Genomic DNA, 27,746 nt, shown 5'->3' with positions numbered 1-27,746 from the left:
AGAACCTACAACCAAGATTACTTTATCCAGCAAAGCTATCATTCAGAATTGAAGGTCAGATAAAGAGCTTCACAGATAAGGAAAAGCTAAAGGAGTTCATCACCGCCAAACCAGTATTATATGAAATGCTGAAAGGTATCCTTTAAGAAGAGGAAGAAGAAGAAAAAGGTAAAGATACAAATTATGAACAACAAACATGCATCTATCAACAAATGAATCTAAGAATCAAGTGAATAAATAACCTGATGTACAGAATGAACTGGTGATTATAATAGAATCAGGGACATAGAAAGGGAATGGACTGACTATTCTTGGGGGAAAAAGGGGTGTGGGAGATGCGGGAAGTGACTGGACAAAAATCATGCACCTATGGATGAACACAGTGGGTGGGGAGTGAGGGTGGAGGGTGGGGTGGGAGCTGGAAGGAGGGGAGTTATGGGGGGAAAAAAGAGGAACAAATGTAATAATCTGAACAATAAAGATTTAATTAAAAAAAAAAAAATCCAAAAAAAAAAAAAAAAAAAAAAAAAAAAGAAATGTTTAGAAAGTAGAATCATCAGGTGTTGGTAACTGACTGGACAAGAGAGAAGAAGCCTTAAGATGATACTAATTTCTGGATTGATAAACTGGATTGATAAATGGTATTATCAGTGAAGACAGTTGGTGAAGAAGAAAGATAAGATTTGGGAAGAGGCAGGACAAAGACTACAAGTACAGTTTTATGTATATATATTACATTTGAGTAGTTTGTGGAATCTCTAAACGACGAGGTCCAATTAATATCTCAGAAAAGAGACTTGGGTTATAGGCAGGGACACAAGTGTCTAAAATCACCAAATAAATGATAGTCAGAATGACTCTTCTATTATCAAAAGAACACATTTTATAATGTAAGCATAACAATCTAAATATCAGAAAAATACTTATTCTGTGCTATAGGACATAAAGATAAATTTTTAATAAAGCCCTTATTTTAAGGAGTTTCTGTTTCTATATATCTTAATTTATGTTGTGAGTTTAAAATTGGTGCATTAGAATTTTTCATTTTCTTTAAAAACTTGTTTTTAAAATTTTAAAAGCCATTTATGCTTTTTGTAAAAAATGAAAGAAACTAAGCAACTATAAAGAAGAAAATGAAAATCACCTGTAGTTATACTTTGCAGATATAATCACAATTTTAGAGTATTTTAAAATATTTTTTCTAACTATAATTTATATGCATAATATTTCCCAGCTTTGATAACATACATACTTTCAGTTTGGGTATCTGCTTTTAAGTTCACTTAACATTGTCTTGAGTATTTTCCATGTCATTAAAAAGTTTTCACATTAGTAATTTTCATGGCTGCATAACATTCCACCTTTTGAATAATCATCTCCTTTTTGATCGACATTCATATTGTTTCCAGTCTTTCAGTGTTACTAATTATGCTTTAATATTGCTACATAAATAATTTTCCCATTTCAATTTTTTTAGAATAGAGTTCTAAAAGTGGAACTAATAAATCAAGGTATATAAATATTTTGTGTCATGATACATAATGACAAATATTTTTAGAGACAGAGAGGAAAGGGAAGAAAGAGAAAGAGAGAGAGAGAGAGTGTAAGCAACATTGATTTGCTGTTCCACCCATTCACACATTTATTGGGTGACACTTGTATGTGCCCTGACCAGGGATGAAACGCAAAACACTGGCATATTGGGATGATGTTCCAACCAACTGAGCCATCTGGCCAGGGCCATAACCCCAAATTTTAATTTCCGGTAAGTTTGTAGTAATTAATGCTTCTTCTCCGCAAGCAATAGGAGTGTCTGGTGTCAAACTCAGCATCAGTAAGATGGATAATTTAAAAATCTTTACTAATTTCACTGATAAAACATTACATTGTTGTTAAAAAATAAATTATATATGTTGAGTAAAAGGAACCAGACTACCCCCACCCCGACCCCTCCAAAAAGAGTATACTTTATGCTTACATTTATATAAAACTCTAAAAAATGCAAACTCTAAGTGAAAGAAAGCTCAGTGGTTGCCTGGGGGCCAGGGGGGTGGGAATGGGGGAAGGGATAACAAAGGGGCAAAAGGAAATTTTGGGGGGTGATGCATAGTTTGTTCACTATTTTCACTGTGGTGATGTTTTTATGGTTGTATGCAAACAATGAACTTACCAAACTGTACACGTTGAAAAGGTGTAGTTTATTGTCTATCAATTACACCTAAATAAAGCTGTTTAAAATTGTTTTAAAATTTGTTTTAATCTGATTTTTGAAATTACTAATGAGTGTGAATATTTTTCACGTTTTAGTTATGTGATTTTTTTCCCATGTTCTCTACTAATTTTTCTACCTGTGCCTTAATTTCCTCCTGGATTTGTGTACTCTTTACATATTAGGAAAATTCACCCTAAAGTTCTCCATATGTGTTTTCCCTGTAATTTTTCTGGCACGGCATAACTCATTTATTTGTACAAGATAATTTTAATCAAGAGGGATGTACTAGAACCCTACACATCTTTAAACTACAGTAAATTGCTAATCATCGCTTTGCAAAACAGAAATCCTTTAAACAAAATTCAACTTAGTACATGAAGGGGTGTTACAACCGATGCCTTCAGAATTGGCACCTAAAATATATTGCACTTCTGCTTTGATATTTTGGAGCTATTTCCTTAAGTTACTATGACATAGCACACAGCAGAGATGAAGGACCTTTATAAACAAAAAATTTACGATGCTCTTCTGGGAGTTTGCTTAAAATAACGCACGCAGTCATTACCTTCTGCGACTTTCTTGGGCTCCTCCCTTGACTGCTTACACGGGAAACCAAAGGGGAGGGATGATCTCACGCTGGCATGACGTCAAGAAATGTTGACGTCGACGTCAGAAGGCGGTTGCCACGGAGACCCTACTCTACTGACGGCAGAGTCGTGAAATCCCCTCCACTCCGTCTCCTCGCGGCTCCTGCAGGATCTGGGCTGCTAGAGACGCTTTAACCTTAAGGGGGCCTCCGGGAGAGGGGAGCGGGGTTGCCGACGCCGGGAGCCCCACCCCCGCCGCGCCGGTCCTGCGCCGGCCTGTGGCGGCGAGCTGCGGCCACAGGAAGCGGGCGGCGGCGGCGGCGGCCTCCCCGGGTCTCCCCAGCTCCGTGCACGGCCGGAGGAGGGATCCGCCATATTGTGGCCGCAGCCGAAGGCGCCCGGCAGCGCGAGGCGGGTGGAGGTGGCGGCCCCGGCCCCGGCCTCGGTCTGGGAGGAGTCGGCTGCCCCGGGGCCCGCAGGGTTGGGGAGTGAATGAGCCGCTCGCGCTAGTCTCCTCCCCGCCCACTCCCTCCGCTCTCCGCCGCCGGGACCGGGCCGGGCCGGGGCCGGAGACGGCCGTGGCGGCAGGATGTTCTCCAAGAAGCCGCACGGGGACGTGAAGAAATCTACCCAAAAGGTGCTGGACACCAAGAAGGACGCGCTGACCCGACTCAAGCACCTGCGATGCGTCATCGGTGAGGAGCGCGGGCGGCCTGGGGGGCCGGCCTGCCTCCCGGGGGCCCCGGGGACTCCCCGGTCCCGGCGCGGAGCGGGGCTGCGGGAGCGGAGGGGGAGGCGGCGCCTCTGTGGGGAAGCGGGAGGGCGGTTAATTTGGGGAAGAGAAAACTTGCACTTGTCAACCACTAATCACCACTCATTTTGAGTGAATAATCCGGAGTCATTTTTTTTTTTTAACCTAGTGTTATCTAAAAACAGATCTTTTTCAGAATTTCGGTAGACGTGGTGCTGTGGATAATGGTGTTTATAGGATGTGTTTGTCAGATCGATGACTACCATCATCCGTGCCCAAGTGAAAATAATCCTCTCTCGGACAACATAGACCTGTATTTTTCAAGTTTCTTGCCTCTTGAGGGCCCGGAGGAAGCAGTGATACCTTTTTTGGGAAGTGGGTGGTTCCCAAAAAAAGCTTGTGGGAAGGAGCCCCGCCCTGGGTTAATGCACCTTGTCCGTCACTACTGTCATGTAGGGAGAACTATTATTAATTAGAGCAAACAAGGTAGTTTACAGCTTCCTTTGCCTCTAGAGAATTACATAGAATTCTACTTTTATTTAATTAAAAATTTCTTGTCTTCTGTTTCCCTCTACTTCTGTTTTGCTGGCAAACCAAAGAGTGCTGTGCATTTTGGATATAGTGTTAAAGGGATCTTGGATACTGGGTCATTTCGTAGACTCATAGGGCTGTAATAATATTTATGGAATATCTGGTTCCATACTTGGATCTTTTTGATGAAATAGGAGGTGAAAAGGAAAGTTAGTTTGCCTGAGTTAATACAGAGTTAATGTCAGAATGGAGTTTTGAACCCAAATGTTTGAATGAATTCTAGCTTAGAATTTATCTCAAACTTTCTTCCTAATGAGTTTATTCAGTGATGTAAGTCCCTTATTTGAGGTGCCTGTTTCACTACCATACCATACATACCACACCCCATCACACCACCAGGATACCACCAGTAACACCTAACGTTTGTATAGTGCTTTGCTGTTTTCAAAATCATTTTACATAAATTATAATTAATCCTCACAATAACCCTACAGGTAGATATTATCCTCCTTTTTTTTTTTTTTTACTAATGAGAGAGCTGACGTTTGGGAATGTTAAGCGGTCATCCAGGTACTAGAGGGCAGAGCCAGAAATGGAGCCAGGATTTCATATCTCCAATATGTTTTTTTACTTTTCCTACATTTATGACAGCAAATCTTTATCACAAGTAAGTTGTACTTATTCCTGTGGAATAGAAAGAAAACAATTAAATACAGTTTAGTGGTATAAAAAGAAGCCCAGTTTTCAAGAAAATATAAATTTTCTAAATGTAGTTGAGATTGTGATCCTTTAATTTATGATATTCACTCTACTTGAGAATTAACTCATTGAAGAAAACATTTGGCTCAGAGAGTGAGGAAAAGAATGTGTGAGTGTAGGAGATGTATCACAGATAATGAAGACTTCATGGAATTTGGCACCTACTTGGGATAAATTGTAGGTTGAGTAATGGCAGAGCTATAAAGTTGAATTCCAGTGGAGTATTGACATTTCCTAAATTAAGCCATAGTTCTTTAATTTTACAGTGAAGGAATGGCTCATATATACTTTTTTGACAGAGAAATTTCTTCCATGAGAGAGGAGACAAGGTCTAAATTAAGTGGTCACGCATATCTCATATTTGGTATGGCCTGGTTTCCTTGGTTTGAAAACAAAACAACAATTAAACAAATCCTGTTACCTTTTAGTAACTTATGGGCTTTAAAAAAAAAATACAGCATATACTGTATAAAAACATTTAAAATATCCTTAAGAATCTTCAAATAGAGAACATTGTGATTTCAGATTCCCTGCCCTAGGCTTTGAGGAGGTTCATGTTTGGAAACATTTTTGCTTGTCAAAACTTGGGAGAGGTGCTTCCAGCATCTAGTAGGTAGCAGGAATGTTGGGGGGAAGTGGGGGGAATCTTACGATGCACAGGATAATCTCTCACAACAATATTCTAGCTTTAGATGTCAATGGTGCTGAGGTTTGGAAACCTTGTCAAAATATAGTGTACTAGTATAGGAGAGACACTTCAGACCCTTTTTTGGAAACAGGTACAAGATTCACATAAAATAATTGAGTATTGCCAGTTACACAGGATTTTGATTTGGTTCCATCAGAACTATATTTTTAACCCTTAGATTGAACTGCCTTTTATTTAGGGTACTTATACAATTCAGTGGATCCAAATATATAACATATTCAAACATCCAGTGTAAACTTTTTTCAGGCCTGTGTTCCCACTATAGGACAATTCCAGCTGAATTTATAGAACTTGATTCTGAAAATACTGCTATATATTTGATATGTAGGAACTGGAAGTTAAGAGTTATTATTTTTTAAAGAAATAAAACCTTGTCTAGTTTCAAAAGTTTCCTCTTATCTCCCCTCCCTTTTTTATATATATATAACTGATAGCTTTAAGATAATGACACTAAGTTAGCACATGTAAAGTGGCTAACATAATGCCTGGCATATAGTGACTAAATGTTACTTTTCATCATCTATGGCAAGGTAACAGTTCAGCCTTCTAGATTTAAAAAGAAAAAGATGAGTTCTTATTTAGCTAATAAATATATTGATTATTGTTGGATCATTCTTTCTAATAGTTTTATTGAGGTATAATTGACATACAATAAATTGCACATATTTTTAAAGCATATAATTGAATAATTTTTGGCATTTGGCATATATATACTTTGTGAGGCCATCATGACAATTAAGATTAAGAACATATCCAGACAAGTAGAATAATAACTCCCTAAAGTTTACTTTTGCCTCTTTGGAATCCCTTACTTCCATCCCTACTTGAACCTACTCTCTTCCCTGGTCTGTCACTGACCTGCTGTCACTCTAGAGTAGTTTGCATTTTGTGTGTGTGTGTGTGTATTTATACAATATTTATTTTTGTGTAGTTTCTTTTATTCAGCCTTATTCTTTTGAAATTCATCAATATTGTTGTCAAGTATGTCAGTAGCACATAGCTTTTATTGCTGAGTAGTAGTCCATTGTATGAATATGCTACAACTTGATTACCCATTCACCTGTTGATGGACATGTGGGTTTTCAGCTTCAGCTATTGCAAATAAAGCGCCTATGAGGTATACCTGTATAGCACCGTTTCTTCTCTTTTAGATAAATACCTAGGAATGGAATGGCTGAAATCATGTGGCAGTTGTTTGCTTAACTTTTTAAAGAAACTGCCATACTGTTTTTTACCATTTTACATTTTCATTGAAACATGCGGTTTGGGGTGCAGACTTCTTCTCGTGGGTCCTTGTCCAACAAAGTTGAAGAATAAATTCGAGAACTAACGAACAGATTTTAAAAATAACAATGTATAAGTTTATTGGAAGCATATACAAACTCCATCTGGGCAGGGGTGTCCCCAAAGGGGACGCCCTGAGAAAGGGCCCCCAAATGGGAAAAGCCTGCTCTCTCTCTCTAGTGGGAAAAATCTAAATCTAAAAAATCTGTAAATCTCTTTGTCTCTGGCTTTATAAAGGCTGTAGTTCTTCGTCTGAACCTGACCCTTTCTAATTGGACCCTTCCTCAATTTAGGACCCCTGTGCTTTCCTCATTGGTCATTTTGTTACATAGTATTAGTTTCAAAGTCTTGGAGCTATTTCTGCTCTTCACATATCCATCTTATCTGTTCAGGTTGGAGTTGCTTTTAATCTCCCTACGGCTCTCCCAGCTGCTCAGGCCAGGGCTGCTTTTAATTGCTCAGGCCAGAAATGCCTCTATCCTCCCTGGACCCCCTCTTCCTGTCTTCTGCCTAATTAAGCTAGCTAGATAGCCCTTAATCATCATCAGCAGCAGTGTATGGAGAGTACCATTTTCTCTACAAATGCACCAACCCCACTTCTTGTTGCCAGTCTTCTTAATTTCAGCCACTATAAGAACTATGTAGTGGTATAATTCATATTTCCCTGATATCTAATAACATTGAGCTTCTTTTCATGTGCTTTTTTATCACTGTATAATCTCTTTGATGAAGTGTCTGCTCAAATCTTTTACCTATTTTTAAATTGTTTGTTTCCTTATTCAGCTGTGAAAATTCTTTGTATTCTGGATAAAAGTATTTTATCAGATTTTTTTCCCCAGCTTTGAATTGTCTTTTAATTTTCCTAACATTTTCTTTGAAGGAGGAGGAATTCTTACTTTTAATTCCATATAATCAAACTTTTCTTTTATGGTTCATACTTTTGGTGTTGTATCTAAAATCTTTATCTAACCCAAGGTCACAAAGATTTTCTTTTATGATTTCTTTTAGCAGATTTATAATTTTATGATTTATATTTTGGTCTATGATCAGTGATTCCCAAAGTGGGCGCTACCGCCCCCCGGTGGGCGCTGCAGCGATCCAGGGGGGCGGTGATGGCCACAGGTGCATTTGGGGGCGATGAGTAACTGCTATTAAAATTTAAAAAAAATTAATTTCCAGGGGCTGAGTAATATTTTTTCTGGAAAGGGGGCGGTAGGCCAAATAAGTTTGGGAACCACTGGTCTATGATCCTTCTTTAGTTAACTTTGTAAATATGGTTTGAGATATGGATTGAAGTTTATTTTTTTGCACATGGATATCCTATTGTTCCAGCACCATTTGTTGAAAAAGACTGCCCTGTCTTACCATTGAATTGCCTTTGTAGTTTTTCCAAAACTCAGTTGACTTGTATGTGTGGATCTATTTTTGGACTCTTATTTTGTTCCTGTGATCTATTTGTGTTATTGCTAGTACCACAATGGTTTTTCAAATTTATTGTGACTTGATAGTAAATCTTGAAATCAGGTAGTGTTGTCCCTTCAACTTTGCTCTTCCTTTTCAAAGGTTTTTCTTTTGGGGGCGGGGGGAGGCAGTATGCCATGTCATTTACATTCCCATATGAATTTTAAGATGTAGCTTGTCAATTTCTAAAATAAATAAGATAAATTTTCCTGCTGGGATTTTGATTGGGATTATGGTGAATCTGTAGGTCAATTTGGGAAAAGTTAACAACAATATTAAAATCTCTGACTCATGAACAAGGTATGTTTCTCCATTTATATAGGGCTTCTTTAATTTCTCTATTAGTGTTTTGTAGTTTTTAATGTACAGGTCTTTTTGTTACTTATTCCTAAATATTTTCTACTTAAAAAAAATTTTTTTTAATATATACTTTATTGATTTTTTATAGAGAGGAAGGGAAAGGGATAGAGAGTTAGAAACATCCATGAGAGAGAAACATCAATCAGCCACCTCCTGCATACCCCCTACTGGGGTTGTGCCCCCAACCAAGGTACATGCCCTTGACTGGAATTGAACCTGGGAGCCTTCAGTCTGCAGGCCTACGCTCTATCCACTGAGCCATACCAGTTAGGGCTATTTTCTACTTTTGATGCTCTTGTAAATGATGACATGTTTATATTTGTGTCTGATTGTAGCTAGTGTAAGGAAATACAATTGATTTTTGTATATTAAGCCTTGTATCTTTTTTAAAAAATTAAACTTATTGGGGTAACATTGGTTAATAAGATTATGTAGGTTTCAAGTGATACATGATCTGTATATTTTTTTATCCCACATTATACACACAATATCAGATTACAATGCTGGTTTTACTATCACCAATTATGACTGCTGGAAAAGTTAATTTTTTTTTTCATATCCTATGCCCATGAACCTTGTATTTTAAAAACTTTATTAACTCATTAGTTCTATTAGCTTTTTATAGATTCCATTGGATTTTTTACATAGACAATCTCATTTGTGAATAAAGACTGTTTTGCTTCTTCCTTTCTAATCTTCCTTTCCTTTATTTCTTTTTATTGCCTTTTGAACTCACTAGAACCTCTAGTAAAGTGTAAAATAGAAGTGGTGAGAGTGGATATCCTTGTCTTGTTTTTTTATCTTGGTTAAGCAATCAATTTTTTACCATACAATATAACTATAGGTTTTCCATAGATAGCCTTTATCATGTTGAAAACATTTCATTCCATTCCTAGTTTGCTGAAACTTTTCATCAGGAATGGATGTTAAATTTATCAAATACTTTTCTTCTTTTGTTGAGATGGAAAGATGTTTTTTTTTTTCTTTTTTCATTTGTTGATATGATGTATTATAGTCATTGACTTTCAAATGTTTACTCAACTCTGCAATCTTGGGAGTAAGCTCAGTGGTCCTGTGTGTATTGTTATATATTGTTGGATTTTTTTTTTTTTTTTTTTTTTTTTTTTTTTTTTTTTTTTTTTTTTTTTTTTTTTATTAAATCTTTATTGTTCAGATTATTACATTTGTTCCTCTTTTTTCCCCCCATAACTCCCCTCCTTCCAGCTCCCACCCCACCCTCCACCCTCACTCCCCACCCACTGTGTTCATCCATAGGTGCATGATTTTTGTCCAGTCACTTCCCGCATCTCCCACACCCCTTTTTCCCCCAAGAATAGTCAGTCTATTCCCTTTCTATGTCCCTGATTCTATTATAATCACCAGTTCATTCTGTACATCAGGTTATTTATTCACTTGATTCTTAGATTCATTTGTTGATAGATGCATGTTTGTTGTTCATAATTTGTATCTTTACCTTTTTCTTCTTCTTCCTCTTCTTAAAGGATACCTTTCAGCATTTCATATAATACTGGTTTGGCGGTGATGAACTCCTTTAGCTTTTCCTTATCTGTGAAGCTCTTTATCTGACCTTCAATTCTGAATGATAGCTTTGCTGGATAAAGTAATCTTGGTTGTAGGTTCTTGGTATTCAGCACTTTGAATATTTCTTGCCATTCCCTTCTGGCCTGCAAAGTTTCTGTTGAGAAATCAGCTGACAGTCGTATGGGTATTCCCTTGTAGGTAATTAAGCCTCTTTCTCTTGCTGCTTTTAAGATTTTCTCTTTGTCTTTTGCTCTTGGCATTTTAATGATGATGTGTCTTGGTGTGGTCCTCTTTGGATTCCTTTTGTTTGGGGTTCTCTGCGCTTCTTGGACCTGTAAGTCCATTTCTTTCTCCAGGTGGGGGAAGTTTTCTGCCATTATTTCTTGAAATAGGTTTTCAATATCTTGCTGTCTCTCATCTTCTGGCACTCCAATGACTCTGATATTAGACCGCTTAAAGCTGTCCCAGAGGCTCCTTACACTATCTTCACACTTTCGGATTCTTTTTTCATTTTGCTTTTCCAATTGGGTGTTTTTTGTCGAATCTTTGGTTTGATTATTGTACTCCTCTGGTCTGCTATTGGGTATAATATTCTTTATTTCAGTCCGTGTATGCTTACTTTCTAATTTCTTTATCGTAGCATCGAGGGTCTCATTAGTTTTCGTGAGGCTCTGCACAAATTTATGGCAAGCCCTCAAAATTGCGATTCTTAGCTCCATATCCTCCATTTCTGTCATGTTTCTTTGTCTCCGCATCTTTTATGCTTTCTTGGTGCACCCCCTTGTGGTCTCTGTGCGCAGTCTTGTTCTAGCCAAGCCTTAATTGTTGTAGTTAACACTAGAGGGATTTGACCCCCAGGCCGGCTGGCTATAGGAATCAGCTGTATGGAAAACGTCTGCCTTCTGGGGAGGCGCTAATCCAGCCTTTGCCTGAGGCGATCGGCAAATGGCTGTGCGCAGGCTTTGGGCTGGGCGGGATCAACAGGGCGGGTGGAGGGAGCAGTTATGGCCACGCTCAGTCCCGTTCCCAGAGGCTCTGCTTCTCAGAACCCCGGCAGCCGCTGCAAACCTCGGAGAGAAAGCTGCCCTCAGGTTCCAACTGATGCCGGATAATCCCGCTTCTCCCGTTTGAGTCTGGGTCCCTAGAGACTCGCCCGGATCTGGAGCCCAGAGTCTGAGACTCACTCCCGACAGAAAACGACAACCGCGCCCTCAGCCACCAGCCCGCTTTCGCGCGCACCTCGGTACCTTTGTATTTTCCACACTGCGCCGCCTCTGAGCCTCGATTTGCTGTTCTCTTTCCTTCTAGTTGTAGAGTCTCTCTTCAGCCAGCCTTCCTGTGGTTCTGGGTGATGTCCGTTCAGTCTTTTAGTTGTATTTTTGAAATGGTTGTTTGCGGCAGCGGTCTCCGGTGTTTACCTACGCCGCCATCTTGGTCTCGCCCTATAACCTTCTATATTGTTGGATTTGATTTGCTAAAATTTTGTTTATTGTTTACATATTTATATTCTTGAGAGATATTAGTCTGTAATTTTCCTGTGATTTTTTTGTTTTGTTTTGTTTGATACCAGGTAATGTTAGCCTTACAATATTATAAGTGTTCTATTTTTAAAATTAAATCTTTATTGTTGAAAGTATTACATGTCCCCTTTCCCCTCCCCCATTGACTACTTCTAACCCTCTGCCCTCCACCCCTCCCACTCCTCTCTCTCGCCTCCTCCCCAACCCCAGGTCTCCACCACTCTATTGTCTGTGTCCATGGATCATGCATGTATGCATACAAGTTCTTCGATCACTTCTCCCCTCCCTACCTCCCCCGCCTTTCCTCTGAGATTCCACAGTCTGTTCTATGCTTCTATGTCTCTGGATCTATTTTGTTCATCACTTTATTTTGTTCATTAGATTCCACATATGAATGAGATCATGTGATACTTGTCTTTCTCTGATTGGCATATTTTGCTTAGACAGCGGTTCTCAACCTGTGGGTCACGACACCTTTGGCGGTCGAACAACCCTCTCACAGGGGTCGCCTAAGACCATCCTGTATATCAGATATTTATATTACGATTCATAACAGTAGCATCATTACAGTTATGAAGTAGCAATGAAAATAATTTTATGGTTGGGTCACAACATGAGGAACTGTATTTAAAGGGCCAGAAGGTTGAGAACCACTGGCTTAGCATAATACTCTCCAGGTCCCTCTATGCTGTTTCAAAGAGTAAGAGATTTTTTTTTTTTTTTTTTTTTTTTTTTTACTGCTGCATAGTATTCCATGGTATAAATGTACCACAGCTTTTTTATCCACCCATCTATTGATGGGCACTTAGGCTGTTTACAGATCTTAGCTATTGTAAATTGTGCTGCTATGAACATAGGGGTGCATACCTTCTTTCTTTTCCTTTCTTCTTTTTAAAAAATATATTTTTATTGATTTTAGAGAGGAAAGGGAGAGGGAGGGAAACATCAATGATGAGAGAGAATCATTGATTGGCTGCCTCCTATGCTCCAGACTGGGAGCCCAACACCAGGGATCTAGCCTAACCAGGAATCAAACTGACCTCCTGGTTCATAGATTTATGCTCAACCAGAGCCACGCCCTGCTGGCCATACCTTCTTTCTGATTGGTGTTTCGGGTTTCTTAGGGTTTAATCCTAGAAGTGAGATCACTTGGTCAAATAGCTGTTCCATATTTAATTTTTTGAGGAAACTCCATACTGTTTTCCATAATAGCTAGACCAGTCTACATTACCATTTAAGGTTATTATTGATAGGTTCTTAATGATTGCCATTTTAATTTTGTATGCCCATCTTTCTCTATTTTTTCTTCTCATTACAGCAGTTCCTTTAGCATTTCTTGCACTGCTGGTTTGGTGGTGATAAATTCATTTAACCCTTAAAAAAAAAATCAGTGAAGCTCTTTATTTTACCATCTATTGTGAATGATATCTTACCTCGATATAGTAATCTTGGTTTCAGATCCTTGCTTTTTATTACCTAGAATACTTCATGCCAGTTCCTCTGCCTGTTGAGTTTCTGATGAGAAATCAGGTGTCAGCCTTATGTGGGAACTCCTTTGTAGTTAACAGTTTGCTTTTCTCTTGCTACCTTTAAGATTCTCTCTTGGTCTTTACTTTTTGGCATTTTAATTAAGATGTGTCTAGCCATGGGCCTGTTTGGGTTCTTCTTGCTTGAGACTCTCTGTGCCTTTGTACTTGTGTGACTTTTTCTTTAACCAGGTTGTGGAAGTTTTCTGCCATTATTTCTTCAAATGTTCTCTATCTTTTGCTCACTTTCTTCTCTGGTACATCTATTGTGTGAATATTGTTACAGTTCATGTCCCACAGTTCCCTTAAGCTGTCCTCCTGTTTTTTAATTGTTTTTCTTTTTGGTTCTCTGATTGCGTGATTTTTTTCTGTCATATCTTCTGATTCACTGATCCTTTCCTTGGCTTCCCCTAATCTGCTGTGTATTCCTTCCACTGTGTTCTTTATTAGTGCTATTTCATTCTTCATAGTTACTATGTCTTTTCTCATGCTGTTGAGTGTCTTTGTCATCATTGTTCTGAACTCGCTATGTCTGGTACATTTCTCATCTCCATTTCAGTTATCTCTTCTTCTGGAGAATTCTCTTGTTTTTTCATTTGGGGATTGTTGTTTTTTTTAAAATTTCTTTTAAAGTATATTTTTATTGATTTCAGAGAGGAAGGAAGAGGGAGAGAGAGATAGAAACATCAATAATGACAGAGAATCATTGATCAGCTGCCTTTTGCACTCCCCACAGTGGGATTGAGCCTGCAACCCGGGCATGTGCCCTTGACCGGAATCAAACCTGGGACCCTTCAGTCCGCAGGCCAATGCTCTATCCACTGAGCTGAACCGAGTAGGACATTTGGGGTCTTTTTGTTTTTTTGTCTCTTCATTTTGGCTGCCTGTTTGGGTTTGTGATTGTGTATAAGGTAGATCTGCTACGCCTCCCAGTCTCTAGTGCAGGACAGCTTTAAATGCTGATTCTGACTAATTAGATCAGGCAAAGACTCAAAGCCTTCAGGTACTCCCTCTGCCTACAGACTAATAGGATTTCGTCTTGAGTAGCCCTCAGGTAATTGTCCACAGGTGTGGTAAGAGTTTTTTTCAACAGGGTGGGGCAATTGCTTTTGCCTGGGGGCTAATTGTTTTCAGTCTCTCTTTTTTTAAATTTTACCAAAATGTTTTATTTTTTATTGTGAAAAATTTAAAACACTTAAAGTTGTTTAAAGAATAGAGCCACAATGTTTTACATTTCCTTTCTCTCCTCTCTCTCTCCACCCTACACAGACACAAACTGATGCATACACATTTTCAAAATAAGTTGTCAATATGATATCATAATCCCTAAATACTTCAACATGAGTCTCTTAAGAATGGCAATTTCCTACATAACCACAATGCCACTATCATACCTACAAAAGTAAAAAGCATTCTACAATCACAACTAATATACAAGACAAACTTTTCCAACTGTCCCCTAAGGATTTCTATGCAGTTTCCCCAGGATCTAATCAAGGTCTATAGATTCTAGAAAATCTTCCATCTTAACTTCTGCTTGGTTTTGATTTATGACATTGCCTTTTGAAGATTCCTGGGTAGGTGCCTTACAGAAAGTTGTACATTCTTTGTTTGCCTAATTGCTTTCTAATTGTGTCCTTTAATTTTTACTTTTAAGTCTGTATTTCCCTTAAAATGAAAGTTAGGCTTGGAGGCTTGATTAAATGTGAGTCAAACATTTTTTTGTGTGAGAATACTTCAGAGACATCTCATGAGGAGGTTCATATGTTGGGTCTTCCCAGTACAAATTACCTAAGGGAGATTGATGACTTGGTTGGGAAAGTGTCAGTCTCTTAATGGCCCTCAGAAACTCCACAAGGTGGGGAAAGGGGTTTTTTAATAGGGTGGGCCAACTGTCTTCCCTCTTCACAAAAACCTGGATAGCAAAAGTCTGCCTGGGAATGATGTCCTGTGCAGCGTGAGGGAATCACTCAGCACAGGAAACCGGGGTGTCTGCCTTCTGAGCTCTAACCCAAGAGCCCCCAACCCTGGCTTTTGCTCACATGACTCCAGTCCACTCTGCCCTCCCTCTACCACAACCCAAGGTGAGTGACTGCACACGAAATTTTGTGTGTTGGCCCTGTAAGAGGGTATCTGCATTTCCAGCTGTCTCCTTGGCAGACAGCAACCCTGCTGCGTTTCGTAGCCAGGTGCTCTCTGCTGGGGGCCCCAGCTAGGGTTTAGAGCCCAGAGTTCTTAGTGGCAAACCCCCTAAGCTGAGATAACTCTCCAGAACTTCTGCTGCTGTCTGTGGGAGCCCAGCCAGCCCTTTCTCGCCTCTGCCCTGCCTACCACTCTCCATGCAGTCTCCACTTTCCATCCTTGATTATCAGGGTTCTCTCCAGCTAGTCTTCAGTTGATTATTCAGGATGGGTTGGTTTCTTTGTTTATTTTTGTATTTTAGTTGGATTTCCAGTTTGGTCCTTAGAGCACGTCTGTGTAGCATCCACTAACTCCGTCACCATTTTTAATTCCTGTAAGTGTTCTTTTTAAATTTTCTGAAAGTGTTCACATAGAATTGGTATTATTTTTCCTTAAGTGTTTGTAATAATTCACCATTTTTTAGTTGGATTGTTTATTATTTTGCTATAAAGTTGTATGAGTTCTTTATATATTGTGGGCATTAACTCCTTATTAGATATATGATTTGCAAATAGTTTCTTCCATTCAGTCAGTTGCCTTTTCATTTTGTTCATGGTTTTCTTTGCTGTGCAGAAGCTTTTAAAATTTCATGTAATCCCACTTGTTTGTTTATTGCTTTTGTCGCTTTGCTTTGGTTTTCAGATTTAAAAAAATCTTCAAGACTAATGTCAAGAAGCTTGCTGCCCATTTTTTTCTTTTAGGAATTTTATGGCTTCAGGTCTTACATTCAAGTCTTTAATTCACGTTCAGTTAATTTTTGTATATGGTATAAGATAGGGGTCTAGTTTTATTCTTTTGCATGTAGCTATCCAGTTTTCCCAACCCCATTTATTGATGAGACTGTCTGTCCTCTCTCTGTTGTGTATTCTTGCTCCTTTGTCATAAATCAATTGGCCATTTATGCATAGGTTTTTGTCTGGGCTCTCTATTCTGTTCTATTTATACCAATTAGTTTATGCCAATATTATACTGCTTTGATTACTATAGTTTTGTAATACAGTTTGAATCAGAGAGTGTGATGCCTCCCCCTTTGTTCTTTCTCAAGATTGCATTGTTATTTGGGATCTTTTGTGGTTCTACACAAATTTTATTTTATTTATTTATTTATTTATTTTTAAATATATTTTATTGACTTTTTACAGAGAGGAAGGGAGAGAGATAGAGAGTTAGAAACATCGATGAGAGAGAAACATCGATCAGCTGCCTCCTGCACATCTCCTACTGGGGATGTGCCCGCAACCAAGGTACATGCCCTTGACCGGAATCGAACCCAGGACCTTTCAGTCCGCAGGCTGACGCTCTATCCTCTGAGCCAAACCGGTCTCGGCTCTACACAACTTTTAGAGTTGTTTTTACCTATTTCTGTGAAAAATGCCATTGTTGAGAGTTTTTATTAGGAATGGATGTTGAATTTTGTGAAATGCTTTTTCTGTACCTACTAGGATTTTGATTTTCATTTTGTTAATGTGTTAAATTGATTCATTTGTGGATTTTAAACCATCCTTGCATGCCTGGAATTAATGCCACCTAGTCATGGTTGTGATCCTTTTAATGTATTGTTGACTTTGGTTGCTGACATTTTGTTGAGAATTTTTACATCTGTGTTCTTCAGGGATATCGTAATTTTTTCTTGTAGTGTCCTTGTTTGTTTTGTTGTGAGAGTAATGTTAATTGTAAAATGATATTGGAAGTGTTCCTGTTCTTCTGTTATATGGAAGAGCTTGAGAAGGATTGGTATGTATTCTTGTATTTTTAAAAAATCTTTATTGTTCAGATTATTATAGATAGTCCTCTTCCCCCCCCCCCCCCCCAGTAGTTCCCCTCCACCTGGTTCCCACCCCACTCTAGGCCTTCCCCTCCCCCCTCCCCCCACTGACCTCGTCCATAGGTGTAAGCTCTTTGTCCAATCTCTTCCTGCACCCCCCACAACTCCTTCCCCCCGAGAATTGTCAGTCTGCTTCCTTTCCATGCCCCTGATTCTATTACATTCACCACTCTGTTCTGTTCATCGGGTTTTTTATTCATTTGATTTTTAGATTCACTTGTTGATAGATATGTATTTGTTGTCACTTCGTTGTTCATAATTTTTTATCTTTACTCTTTTCTTCTTCTTCCTCTTCTTAGAGATACCCTTCAGCATTTCATATAATACTGGTTTGATGGTGATGAACTCCTTTAGCTTTTTCTTATCTGTGAAGCTCTTTATCTGACCTTCAATTCTGAATGATAGCTTTGCTGGGTAGAGTAATCTTGGTTGTAGGTTCTTGCTATTCATCACTTTGTATATTTCTTGCCACTCCCATCTGGCTTGCATAGTTTCGGTTGAGAAATCAGCTGACAGTTGTATGGGTACTCCCTTGTAGGTAACTAACTGTTTTTCTCTTGCTGCTTTTAAGATTCTCTCTTTGTCTTTTGCCCTTGGCATTTTAATTATGATGTGTCTTGGTGTGGTCCTCTTTGGATTCCTCTTCTTGGTTGGTGTTCTCTGCGCTTCCTGGACTTGTAAGTGTATTTCTTTCACCAGGTAGGGGAAGTTTTCTGTCATTATTTCTTCAAATAGGTTTTTAATATCTTGCTCTCCCTCTTCTTCTGGCACCCCTATAATTCGGATGTTGGTACGCTTGAAGTTGTCCCAGAGTCTCCTTACACTATCTTCATATTTTTGGATTCTTTTTTCTTTTTTCTTTTCCATTTGGGTGTTTTTTTGCTTCTTCATATTTCAAATCTTTGATTCTTAGGATCCTCTAGTCTTCTGTTGGATCTCTGTGTATTATTCTTTATTTCAGTCAGTGTATGCTTAATTTCTGATTGGTCCTTTTTCATATCCTTGAGGGTCTCACTAAATTTCTCAGAGGTTTCTAGAAGATTCTTTTTCTGTCATGTTGCACGCTTCAACTTCATTAATTTCCTTTCTTGGTGATTCCTCATTGTCTTTCCTCTGGGTGTTGTGTCGTTTCTTCATTCTGATTATCTCCTGATGGTTCAAAGGTCGAGTTGCATGGGCCTGGGCCATGTGCAGTGGGAGGCTCCCACCACCCTAGTGTCACTGAAGAGCTCTGACACTAAGATGTGTGGTTGTTGTTGGTTGGTGGGAACCAGGCTCACTCTGTGTCAGTGTTGCCAGCGCTCAATGTGGCCTCGTACGTGCCCTTAGAATTAGGGACCCTGCCTGCACCGTGCTGAAATAGAGGCCCCCCTGGAGCGTGTTGAAAACCAGAGCCCCCTAGCTTTCTCCAGGAGTCAGAGTTCCCCAAGAGTCCAGTATCAGAGACTCTGTTGCTTCGCGCGACCTTGCTTTGAGAATCAGGGTTCCTGTGTGCCCTTGCACCAGGAATTGAATGCACAGGGAATCTGGATCTCAGGCGCAGGTGATAAGAAACACAGTCAAGTCACTGGTGCTTGGTGCTGCCTCCTGCCCCGAGAAACGGAGTCCCTGGGGCCTGTGCTAGGCGGACAAATTCCCGTTCACGGGATTGCTCCCAGCCCAGGGCTCCGAAGCCAGCAGTGCGGGAAGGATCAGTTCCAAGGTGCTCGCGCACTTCCAGGCCAAAGTTCCTGCAGCGCTGAGGCCCCGACAAGGGGTGGGTCTATCGGTTAGTTGCTCTGGTGCTGCCTGCGAGCCTGCGGGAAGGGGGGATGGGCTCTGGTACTCACGGATCTGCCGCGGGGATCTCTGAACTTTTGGTGTCCGCAGGCCTGTAGCTGTGGTCGCAGGTCTCTGTCCCCAGTGGCTGCAGGGTCCTGGTATGCGTCTGAGATCAGACTGGGTGGTACTGAGGCCAGGATCCTAGTCTCAAGCAGCTCTGTTTCCCAAGATGGCGTGGTCGCTGTGCCTGTGCTGGCCGCCCAGGAGTGTCCGCGCCGGGAGCGGGACTCCACCGCCTAAGACTGCCCGGTTTAGCAGCCCCTTAGAAGACCTGCAGAATCTAACTATCCCTAGCTCATACACACACACCATACACGTCCACACACTCCTCTATCACTTCCTTGCACTCTCACACTCTCTCCCTCCCTACCTTCCTGCTCGTCGCCATTTTTTTCTCTCCCCCTAGAAGATTCTTGAGTAACCTTATAACTGTGGTTTTGAACTCTATATCCAGTATTTTGCTTTCATCCATTTCTTTCTTTGTGACATGTTCTTTTGTCTCCCCATTTTGACTGCTTCCCTGTGTTTGTTTCTATGTACTGGGTAGCTGCTATGTCTCCTTGAGTTGATAGAGTGACCTTGTGTGGTGGTGTTCTATAGAGCCCAGTGACTCAGTGTCCCCAGTCACCTGAGGTGGACGCTCTTGGTGCACCCCTTTGTGGTCTGTGTGCACAGTCTTGTTGTAGTTAAGCCTTGATTGCTGTTGGTATCATTGGGAGGAATTGACTTCCAGGCCAATTGGCTGTGATGACCAGCTTTGTCTACATTGGAAGATCTGTTGCACAGGAGACACCCTTATGGGGCAGGACTTGCTTCAGTGGGGCTTTGGTGCTCACTGAGTCTGCCCCTTGAGTGTGTCTCTTATGGATGTGAAGAGTTGTAATCCGGAATGGTCTCGCTCTGACCACTGGGTACACTGGCTCTTGGACCTTCAAGGAGGTGCAAGGTCAGCCACTGCCTGGGGTCATCCAGCAGGAGTTACAGAGAGATCTGCGGAGAGATCTGTATGGAGTTTGGAAGTGCCCAGACGAGGCCCAGCTGTGAAGCAAGGCAGGCTGCTGCTGCCAGGCCTTGGGCCTTCTTTTGGAACAGTGGTTCTCAACCTTGGCTGCACATTAGAATCACCTGGGAATCTTTTTAAAATCCTGATTTTTGGGCTTCATCCTCCGGAAATTCTGTTTCTTTGTTACTAATGTTGTGGCCCCAACCCATAACAAAGAAACAGAATTTCCGGAGGACGAGGCCCAGAAATCAGGATTTTAAAAAGATTCCCAGGTGATTCTAATGTGCAGCCAAGGTTGAGAACCACTGTTTTGGAAGCTCTGGGGCTCTCTGACCCAGCTGCAGTTTGACAGGTTTTAGGTGGAGAAAGGACAGGCCATTCATATGCAAAAGCTGATGCACACAGCTTGGGTGGGTTTGTAAATTGGGTGGGGCGGGGTCTCTGGGAATCACCTAGATGGAGCAGGCAGCAATGGCTGCCAGTCAGCCCTGCACTGGAGAGGTCCCTGGGCAGGAACAATGATCGCTGCAAGTACCTCTGAGAGAAAGCCGCCCTCATGTTCCTGTCCCAATGCCAGACAGTCCAGTTTCTCCCCGTATGTGTCTGGGTCCCCCAGAATCTCGCCCGGAACTGGAGTTCAGAGCAAGCGGGAGCTTGTATCTCCCTCCCAATTAAAAGAGCAGCACATCCAGGTGCCACCACTTTCCACGCCTCTGCACCTCTTACCAGTCTCAATGTGCTTTCTTCACCTCTCTAGTTGTGGAACTTCCACTCAGCCAGCTTTCCTGCAGTTCTGAGTGCTAGTTGTTCTGCCTTTTAGTTGTCATTTTGATGTGGTTGTGAGAGGCAGCAAATATAGGTGTTTACCTATGTTGCCATCTTGGTTTTCTGGTATGTATTCTTTTAAAAATTCACCAGTGAGCCCTGGCCAGTGTGTCCCAGTTGGGCATTGTCCCAAGCAAAAAGATGCTGGTTCCATTCTTGGTAAGGGCACATGTCCGGGTTGCAGGCCAGATCCCCAGTAGGGGACGTGCAGGACGCAGCCGATTGATGATACACTCTTACATTGATGTTCTCCCTCCCTCCCTCTCTCCTTTCCTGTCTCTCTAAAAATCAATAAAATAAAAGGGAAAAAAAATCATTGAAGTTATTTGGTTCTGGACTTTATTCTGTTGGAAGCTTTTTGATCACTGATCCAATCTCCTTATTTGTAATTGTTCTGTTTTGATTCAGACCTATAACTAGTTATAGAGATCTGAATAATGTACATTTAATGTCATATTGATTTGGTTAAGTTTGAATCTGTGATTTTGCTCTGTGTTCTATTTGGCTTATCTGTTCTCAGTTTCCATTTTCCCCTCTCTGTCTTTTTTTGCCTTCTTTTTATTAGTTAAGTAAATTATGATTCATTTTTTATCTCCTTTGTTGGCTTATTAGCTATATTCTTTTGTTTTATCATTTTATTGATTGCTTTATGATTTATAATATGCATCTCTAATCTTCCAGTGTCTACTACTAAGTGATATTATACTGCTTTTTATATTGCACTGGAAGGGGGGTTCCCTCAGCCCAGCCTGCCCCCTCTCACAGTCCGGGAGCCCTCAGGGGCGGAGGCGACCTGGCGATCAGGGGAAAGGTGACACCCCAGCACACCTCTGCTGCTGCCACTCTGGCAGTGTAAGCCTCGGGCGACCCTGGGCAGCTGGGCAGCTGACATCCGAGGCTTGCCTGCGCCTCGGGCTGGCCCTGGGGGGCTAGGGGGCTGAGGGGGCTGGAGGTCTCTGGAGGCAGGCATGCGGAGCGGCCGGGCCCCCCTGCCACCCCTGCAGGGCTGAGGGGACTGGGTGCCGCCATCTTGTGGCTGTGGGTGCCACCATCTTTGATGGCATGGCAGTCAATTATCATATTCCCTCCTTATTGGCTGTGGGCACCGCTATCTTTGAGGGCGGGGCAGCAAATTAGCATATTCCCTCCTCATTGGCTGTGGGTGCTGCCGTCTTTGAGGGCAGGGCAGTCCATTAGCATATTCCCTCTTTATTAGATAGGATGAGAACTTTACAAGTGTGTACTTCCATTTCTCACCTCAGCTTTTATGCTTTTTCAGTCATTTTCTTATACATGTTGTGAAACCTACACTATTTAATTTTGTTTAAGTAAACGCTTATTTTTTTAAAGACTTTAAAATAAGATAAAAGCATATATTGACCCGTATAGCACTATTTCTTGCATTCTTCATTTCTTTGTAGAGACAGATATTTCCTTCCATCCATTATCATTTTGTTTCTATCTGAAGGATACCTTTGTTCTATGATGATGATCTTGTGATGGATTCTTTATGACCCTGTTGGTGTGAAATGTATTTTGCATTCTTTTTTGAAAGATTTGCTTTGTTTATTACTATTCTAGATGGGTAGCTTTTTTCCTTTGGTCCCTTAAAGATTTTATTCTGTTGTCTTTGTGCTCGTACTGTTTCTGATATGAACTCTGCTATCTTATTTTATGTTTACATCATTTTCATTTTTTGGCTACCTTTAAGATTTTTCTCTTCATTACTAGTTTTGAGCAATATGTGCTGAGTATAGTTTAAAAATATTTTTTGGCATGGGGTTCATTGAGCTTATTAGATTGTGGGTTTATAGTTTTCATAAAGTTTGGGAAAATTTTAGCCATTTTTCCCTACTTAGTTCTCCCATCCCTTTTTGAAATTTATGAGTGCTTTAGTAACTATAATATTAGATTAGGTTATTAGAAAGTATTATTAGTATATTGGAAAGTCTCATAGCAGGAAAACAACTGACATTCTTTTAATTTTTTTATTCTCTTTGTTTTATCTTAGATAGTTTCTATTTCTATGTCTTCAAGTTCACTACTCTTTTCTTTTGCTATATGCAGTCAGCCAGTTTATTTTTCATCTCAGACATTATAGTTTTCATCTAGTTCATTTTGTATATGTTAAATTATGTGTGCAAGTTATATTGTCAGTATGTATTAATTATTGTGTCTACAAAATACCATTAAAGTAACAATAGTTCTCTGCTCATTCAAACATCTGTCAAATCTGCATCAGTTTCAATCAGCTGATTATTCTCTTCATCCTGGGTTGTTTTCTTGCTTTTTTGTATGTTGAGTAATCTCTGGATGGTTTGATACTGTGAATTTTACCTTCTTGGTTATTAAATAATTTTGTATTATTATTAAGTCTTGAGCTTTTTTTGGGTGGGGGGTGGTGCTATTAAATTGCCTTGAAACAGTTTGATCATTTCAGTTCTTTTACAATTTGTTGAATGGGTCCATCTAGGGCTAATTACTATCTACATGAGTGTTAATACCTTTGTATGTATTCTACCAAAATACTCTTTAAATTATGAGGAATAATTTTTATAGCCCAGCTCTTAGGGACAGGCACTGTTCTTGGTCTTAGGTAAGAATCTGGTACTTGTTCTTTCAAATTCTTTCACATAGTTCTTTCTCCTCTCTTGGGAAGTTTCCTTACAAGGTGTGATCATACTGGAAAGGGATTCTCCAGTTCCCTGGGTTTTCACTGTATGCAGCTTTCTCCTTTTTGATGCTCTGTTCTGTGATCTCTTAATTACCTTGGTCTTCTTGGACTCTCAGGCCATTTTCTCAACTCCTGGATATCACTGGCTCTGCCTGGAGTTTCTTTCCTCTCACCAAGGCTTGGAAATTCTTAAGTAGGAGAAGTCAAGTGCATTTTGTTTGTTTGTTCTCTATCACAATTACTCCATCTAATGTCCACACCTGCTTGAAACAAACAAACAAACAAACCCCCAAAATCCTGAAACATAACAGATTTCAAGACACTGGATCTCAGATGCTGATAATAAGAGTTTCTCTTAAGTGAATGAGACTAAAAATTGGCTTCATAGAAAGCAACTTGGTTCCCATTTTTTACTTTTTTTTTTAAAACATATTTTATTGATTTTTTACAGAGAGGAAGGGAGAGAGATAGAGAGTTAGAAACATCGATGAGAGAGAAACATTGACCAGCTGCCTCCTGCACATCTCCTACTGGGGATGTGCCCGCAACCCAGGTACATGCCCTTGATCAGAATCGAACCTGGGACCCTTCAGTCCACAGGCCGACGCTCTATCCACTGAGCCAAACCGGTTTCGGCTACTTTTTTATATTTAGAGAAGAAATTTTTAATCAGTTGATTAGTGCAATATATCTGATATACCTCAAACCTGAATATATTAATTTTTTCAATATAATACAATGAAAATTATATTAAAATATCTTAAATCAGAAACATGAACACTCATGTTCAGTAGGTATAAGTGGTAATATATAAGGACAGAAGCAAATATTGTATGCTCATTAAATAAATAACTTAAAAATGGTATAGATTAACTTGGAACCAATATAGCTGGAAATCTGAAAATGCATGCATCATTGTAAACTATAAATTGCCTATAAAAAGAAACTAATGTGGCATTTTATGTTTTAAGGATTTGATAATGCAAAATTAGTAATTTTATATGCATGACATTAGACCCTTTTGTATTTAATATTTGTATACCCTTTAATTTATGTTCTTTAATTTGAATATCACTCATTTGAAAATTTGATTTGAAAAATTAATTTGACCTCTTAAATACTTTATCTTTGTTATTTTTGATGAAGTGATTTACTGAGCAAGTTATCTTCATAAACAATGTTACTGATTAATTTGCTTAGTAAAACAAGCTGTTTCAAATACTGCAAGTCATCTTTGCATTAACAGTTTTTTTTAAATGATTCTATTGCATCTAAAGGATTTTATATGGCTTATAGGACTGAATAAAATGTGAAATAGCACAGTTAGTGATAAGCAACTGAATACCTACTACTTAAAGAAAGGAAACATTATCAGATTTCAGAGATGAGCTGATTACAGCTGTAGGCATTGAATTTGGTTCTTAGATTTCCTAGCAGCTAAAGTGAAAATTGAAACATGATGGGTTACATGTTTTCAATGTCTTAGTAAAGATAGCATGCTTTTTGTTGTTAAAACACTTTTTCTTCATTCTAATTCCCATCACAATTTGTGTGTATATGTGTTCATATGTTATCTAATGTGTCTTCTTTTAGAAGTACTATTGTGATAGAAATAGACATTGGAGAAAATATAGAAATAGGTGACTAGTACGTTTGTTAGATCTATTCTTTCCAAAATGAAATGTCTACACAATCTAAATGTGGGTTTTTTCCCCCTTCTATATTTCTGTATATGGTATCACCAATCTCCAGGTTACTTTTTTATCTTTTACGACGTTGATTGAAAAAGGTAAATGGATGTTAGGGTGTCCCACAGACACCTCAAACTCCAAGTATCCCAATATAAATTTATCTTTGTCTACCATCTTGTCCTCTTTAGCTTCTTGTTACCCCTCTCTGGTACTTTCCATTTCAGTAACATTGAACCAGAAATCACTTTCTGAGATGTCTATGCCTTTGCTAATAATATTACTGTACCATAATACCTACCCTTTAGTCTTACACCTGAAAGCTTCTAATCTTCCTTCCCTACCAAGTAGGTACAGGGTTTTTTTCTGCATTGTACATATTTACTTCTAGTGATTTGTTTATTTTATTATAATTAATTATTTAGTTTCATACCTTCTTGAGGGCAGAGGTGTACTTTTTATCTTCATGTCGCTAGACTCAGCATAGTGCCTGGCATATAATACTCAGTAAATAGTATATAGTGCATGATGAATGAATATGTTAGGTATGAGGAGAGCAAAGTTGCTTTTTTGAGAGCAATTTCCTTTCAGTTGACAATTGTAAAATAAAAAACACTTAAAGTCAGCATTCTCATCAGAAATAAATGTTGGGTTGTCTTTAGTACCTGTGCAAATAAAATAAAATAAAGTAAAATAAAATGGTTCAGAATCTAAAGTCAACACTATGTAAAATATAAAAACAATGAAAAACAAACATACAAAAAAATCCACACAGAACATTAACTGAAAAATGTTTATGGCATTATGGCAGAGGTTATCATAATCTTTCTCATTATTGAAAGCAATCTTCATGACCCTTATATAACATCTAATTATTAGAAAACTTATGTCCAATGAGCCTAACAACATGTTAGTTTTAAAGTATACACCCCTCACTCCTCATTTAACAGAATAAACTGACCTGTAGATAGACATAGAGAAGAAGGTGATTAAAATTTTATGTTTTTCTCTAAGAAAGATTTGTACATTTTTTTGGTAGTCAAGATAGTACATTTAAAAAGGATGTTAAAAAATTAAAATAAAAAATAAAATAAAATAATAAAAAATAAATAAATAAAAAGTACATTAAGCCCGGCCGGCGTGCTCAGTGATTGAGCATTGACCTATGAACCAGGAGATCACTATTTGATTCCCAGTCAAGGCACATGCCTGGGGTGCGGGCTCCATCCCCAGTAGGGGGTGTGCAGGAGGCAGCCAATCAATGACATCATTGATGTTTCTATCCCTTTCTCCCTCTCCCTTCCTTCCTTTTTTTAATTAATAAAAAAATATATATATGTATAATTTTTAAAAAGGTTGTTAAGCCCCAGCCAGTGTGGCTCAGTAGTTGAGTGTTGACCTATGAACCAGGAAGTCATGGTTTGATTCCCGGTCTGGGCACATGTCTCAGTTCAATACCTAGTAGGCATGCAGGAGGCAGTCAATCAATGCTTCTCTCTCATCGATGTCTCTCTCTCTCTCTCTTTTTCTTCCTCTCTCTGAAATCAATAAAAACATTTTTTTAAAGGATGTTAAATTTAAAAAGGATGAGTCTGTTTCCTACAGAAGGAGCTCATGTGACTAGTACTTCATTAAAAGGTGACTTTGATAAAGGTCAAGAAGAAAGAATGTCACTTGGATAAAAACACACAAATCAGTACTTTATATCTTATAACAGAATAAAATCTAAATAGTTCTAATTCTTCAGTATAAACTAGAAGGAAAAATAAGCGTATTTTATTATTTATTTTAAATATGTTCTTACAGATTTTTTGTTTTGTTTTTTACTAATCCTCACCCGAAGACATTTTTCCATTGACTTTTTGTTTGTTTGTTTTGTGTGGTTTGTGTGTGTGTGTGTGTGTGTGTGTGTGTGTGTATGTGTGTTTGTTGTTGTTCTTAATTCTCACCCAAGGATATTTTTCCATTGATTTTTAGAGAGAGTGGAAGGAGAGGGAGAGACAGAGAGAAACTTCGATGTGAGAGAGACACATCAGTTGGTTGCCTTCTGCACGCACCCCAACCATGGCCTGGGAACCTGCAGCCAAGGTACGTGCCCTTGACCGGAAGGAATCGAGCCTGGGACCTTTTAGTCCAAGGGCCGACACTCTATCCACTGAGCCAAACAGGCTAGGGCTCCTTTGACTTTTCTAGAGAGAGTGGAAAGGAGGGGAAGAGACAGAGAGAGAGAAACGGATGTGAGAGAGAGTTACATCAATTGGTTGCCTCCCGCACACACTCTGACAAGGGCCAGGGATCAAGCCTGAAACCAAGGTATATGCCCTTGACCAAAATTGAACCCAGGACCCTGCAGTCTACAGGCCAAATACTCTAACCACTGAGCAAAAACAACTAGGGCTTTTCTTATTGATTTGAGAGAGAGAGGAAGGCTGAGGGAGATAAAGAAACATCAGTCTGCTGCCTCCTGTGTGGACCCTAACTGGGAAT

At 39.5% G+C, this 27,746-nt stretch overlaps 1 protein-coding gene across 9 annotated transcripts in view; it reads left to right on the top strand.

The window, feature by feature from the left end:
- The first annotated feature begins 2,988 nt into the window (after nucleotides 1-2,988).
- RALGAPA1 (Ral GTPase activating protein catalytic subunit alpha 1) overlaps nucleotides 2,989-27,746 on the top strand; it is a 283,623-nt gene continuing 258,865 nt past the window's right edge. For 2 of the 9 annotated variants that reach the window (XM_070428048.1, XM_070428066.1), the window contains exon 1: nucleotides 2,989-3,494. In XM_070428048.1, coding sequence (XP_070284149.1) covers nucleotides 3,389-3,494 — 106 coding nt within the window. In that variant the 5' untranslated portion in view covers nucleotides 2,989-3,388. The remainder of the gene's footprint in view (nucleotides 3,495-27,746) is intronic. The other 7 variants (XM_070428075.1, XM_070428057.1, XM_070428039.1 and 4 more) reach the window with 6 other exon arrangements.

The sequence above is a fragment of the Myotis yumanensis genome, unplaced genomic scaffold (assembly GCF_028538775.1).
Source record: "Myotis yumanensis isolate MYYU_CA2020_CCGP unplaced genomic scaffold, mMyoYum1.0.hap1 SCAF_1, whole genome shotgun sequence".
NCBI lineage: Eukaryota > Metazoa > Chordata > Mammalia > Chiroptera > Vespertilionidae > Myotis > Myotis yumanensis.
The sequence above is the reverse complement of the archived record's forward strand: the minus strand, read 5'-3'. Positions and strand labels throughout refer to the sequence as shown.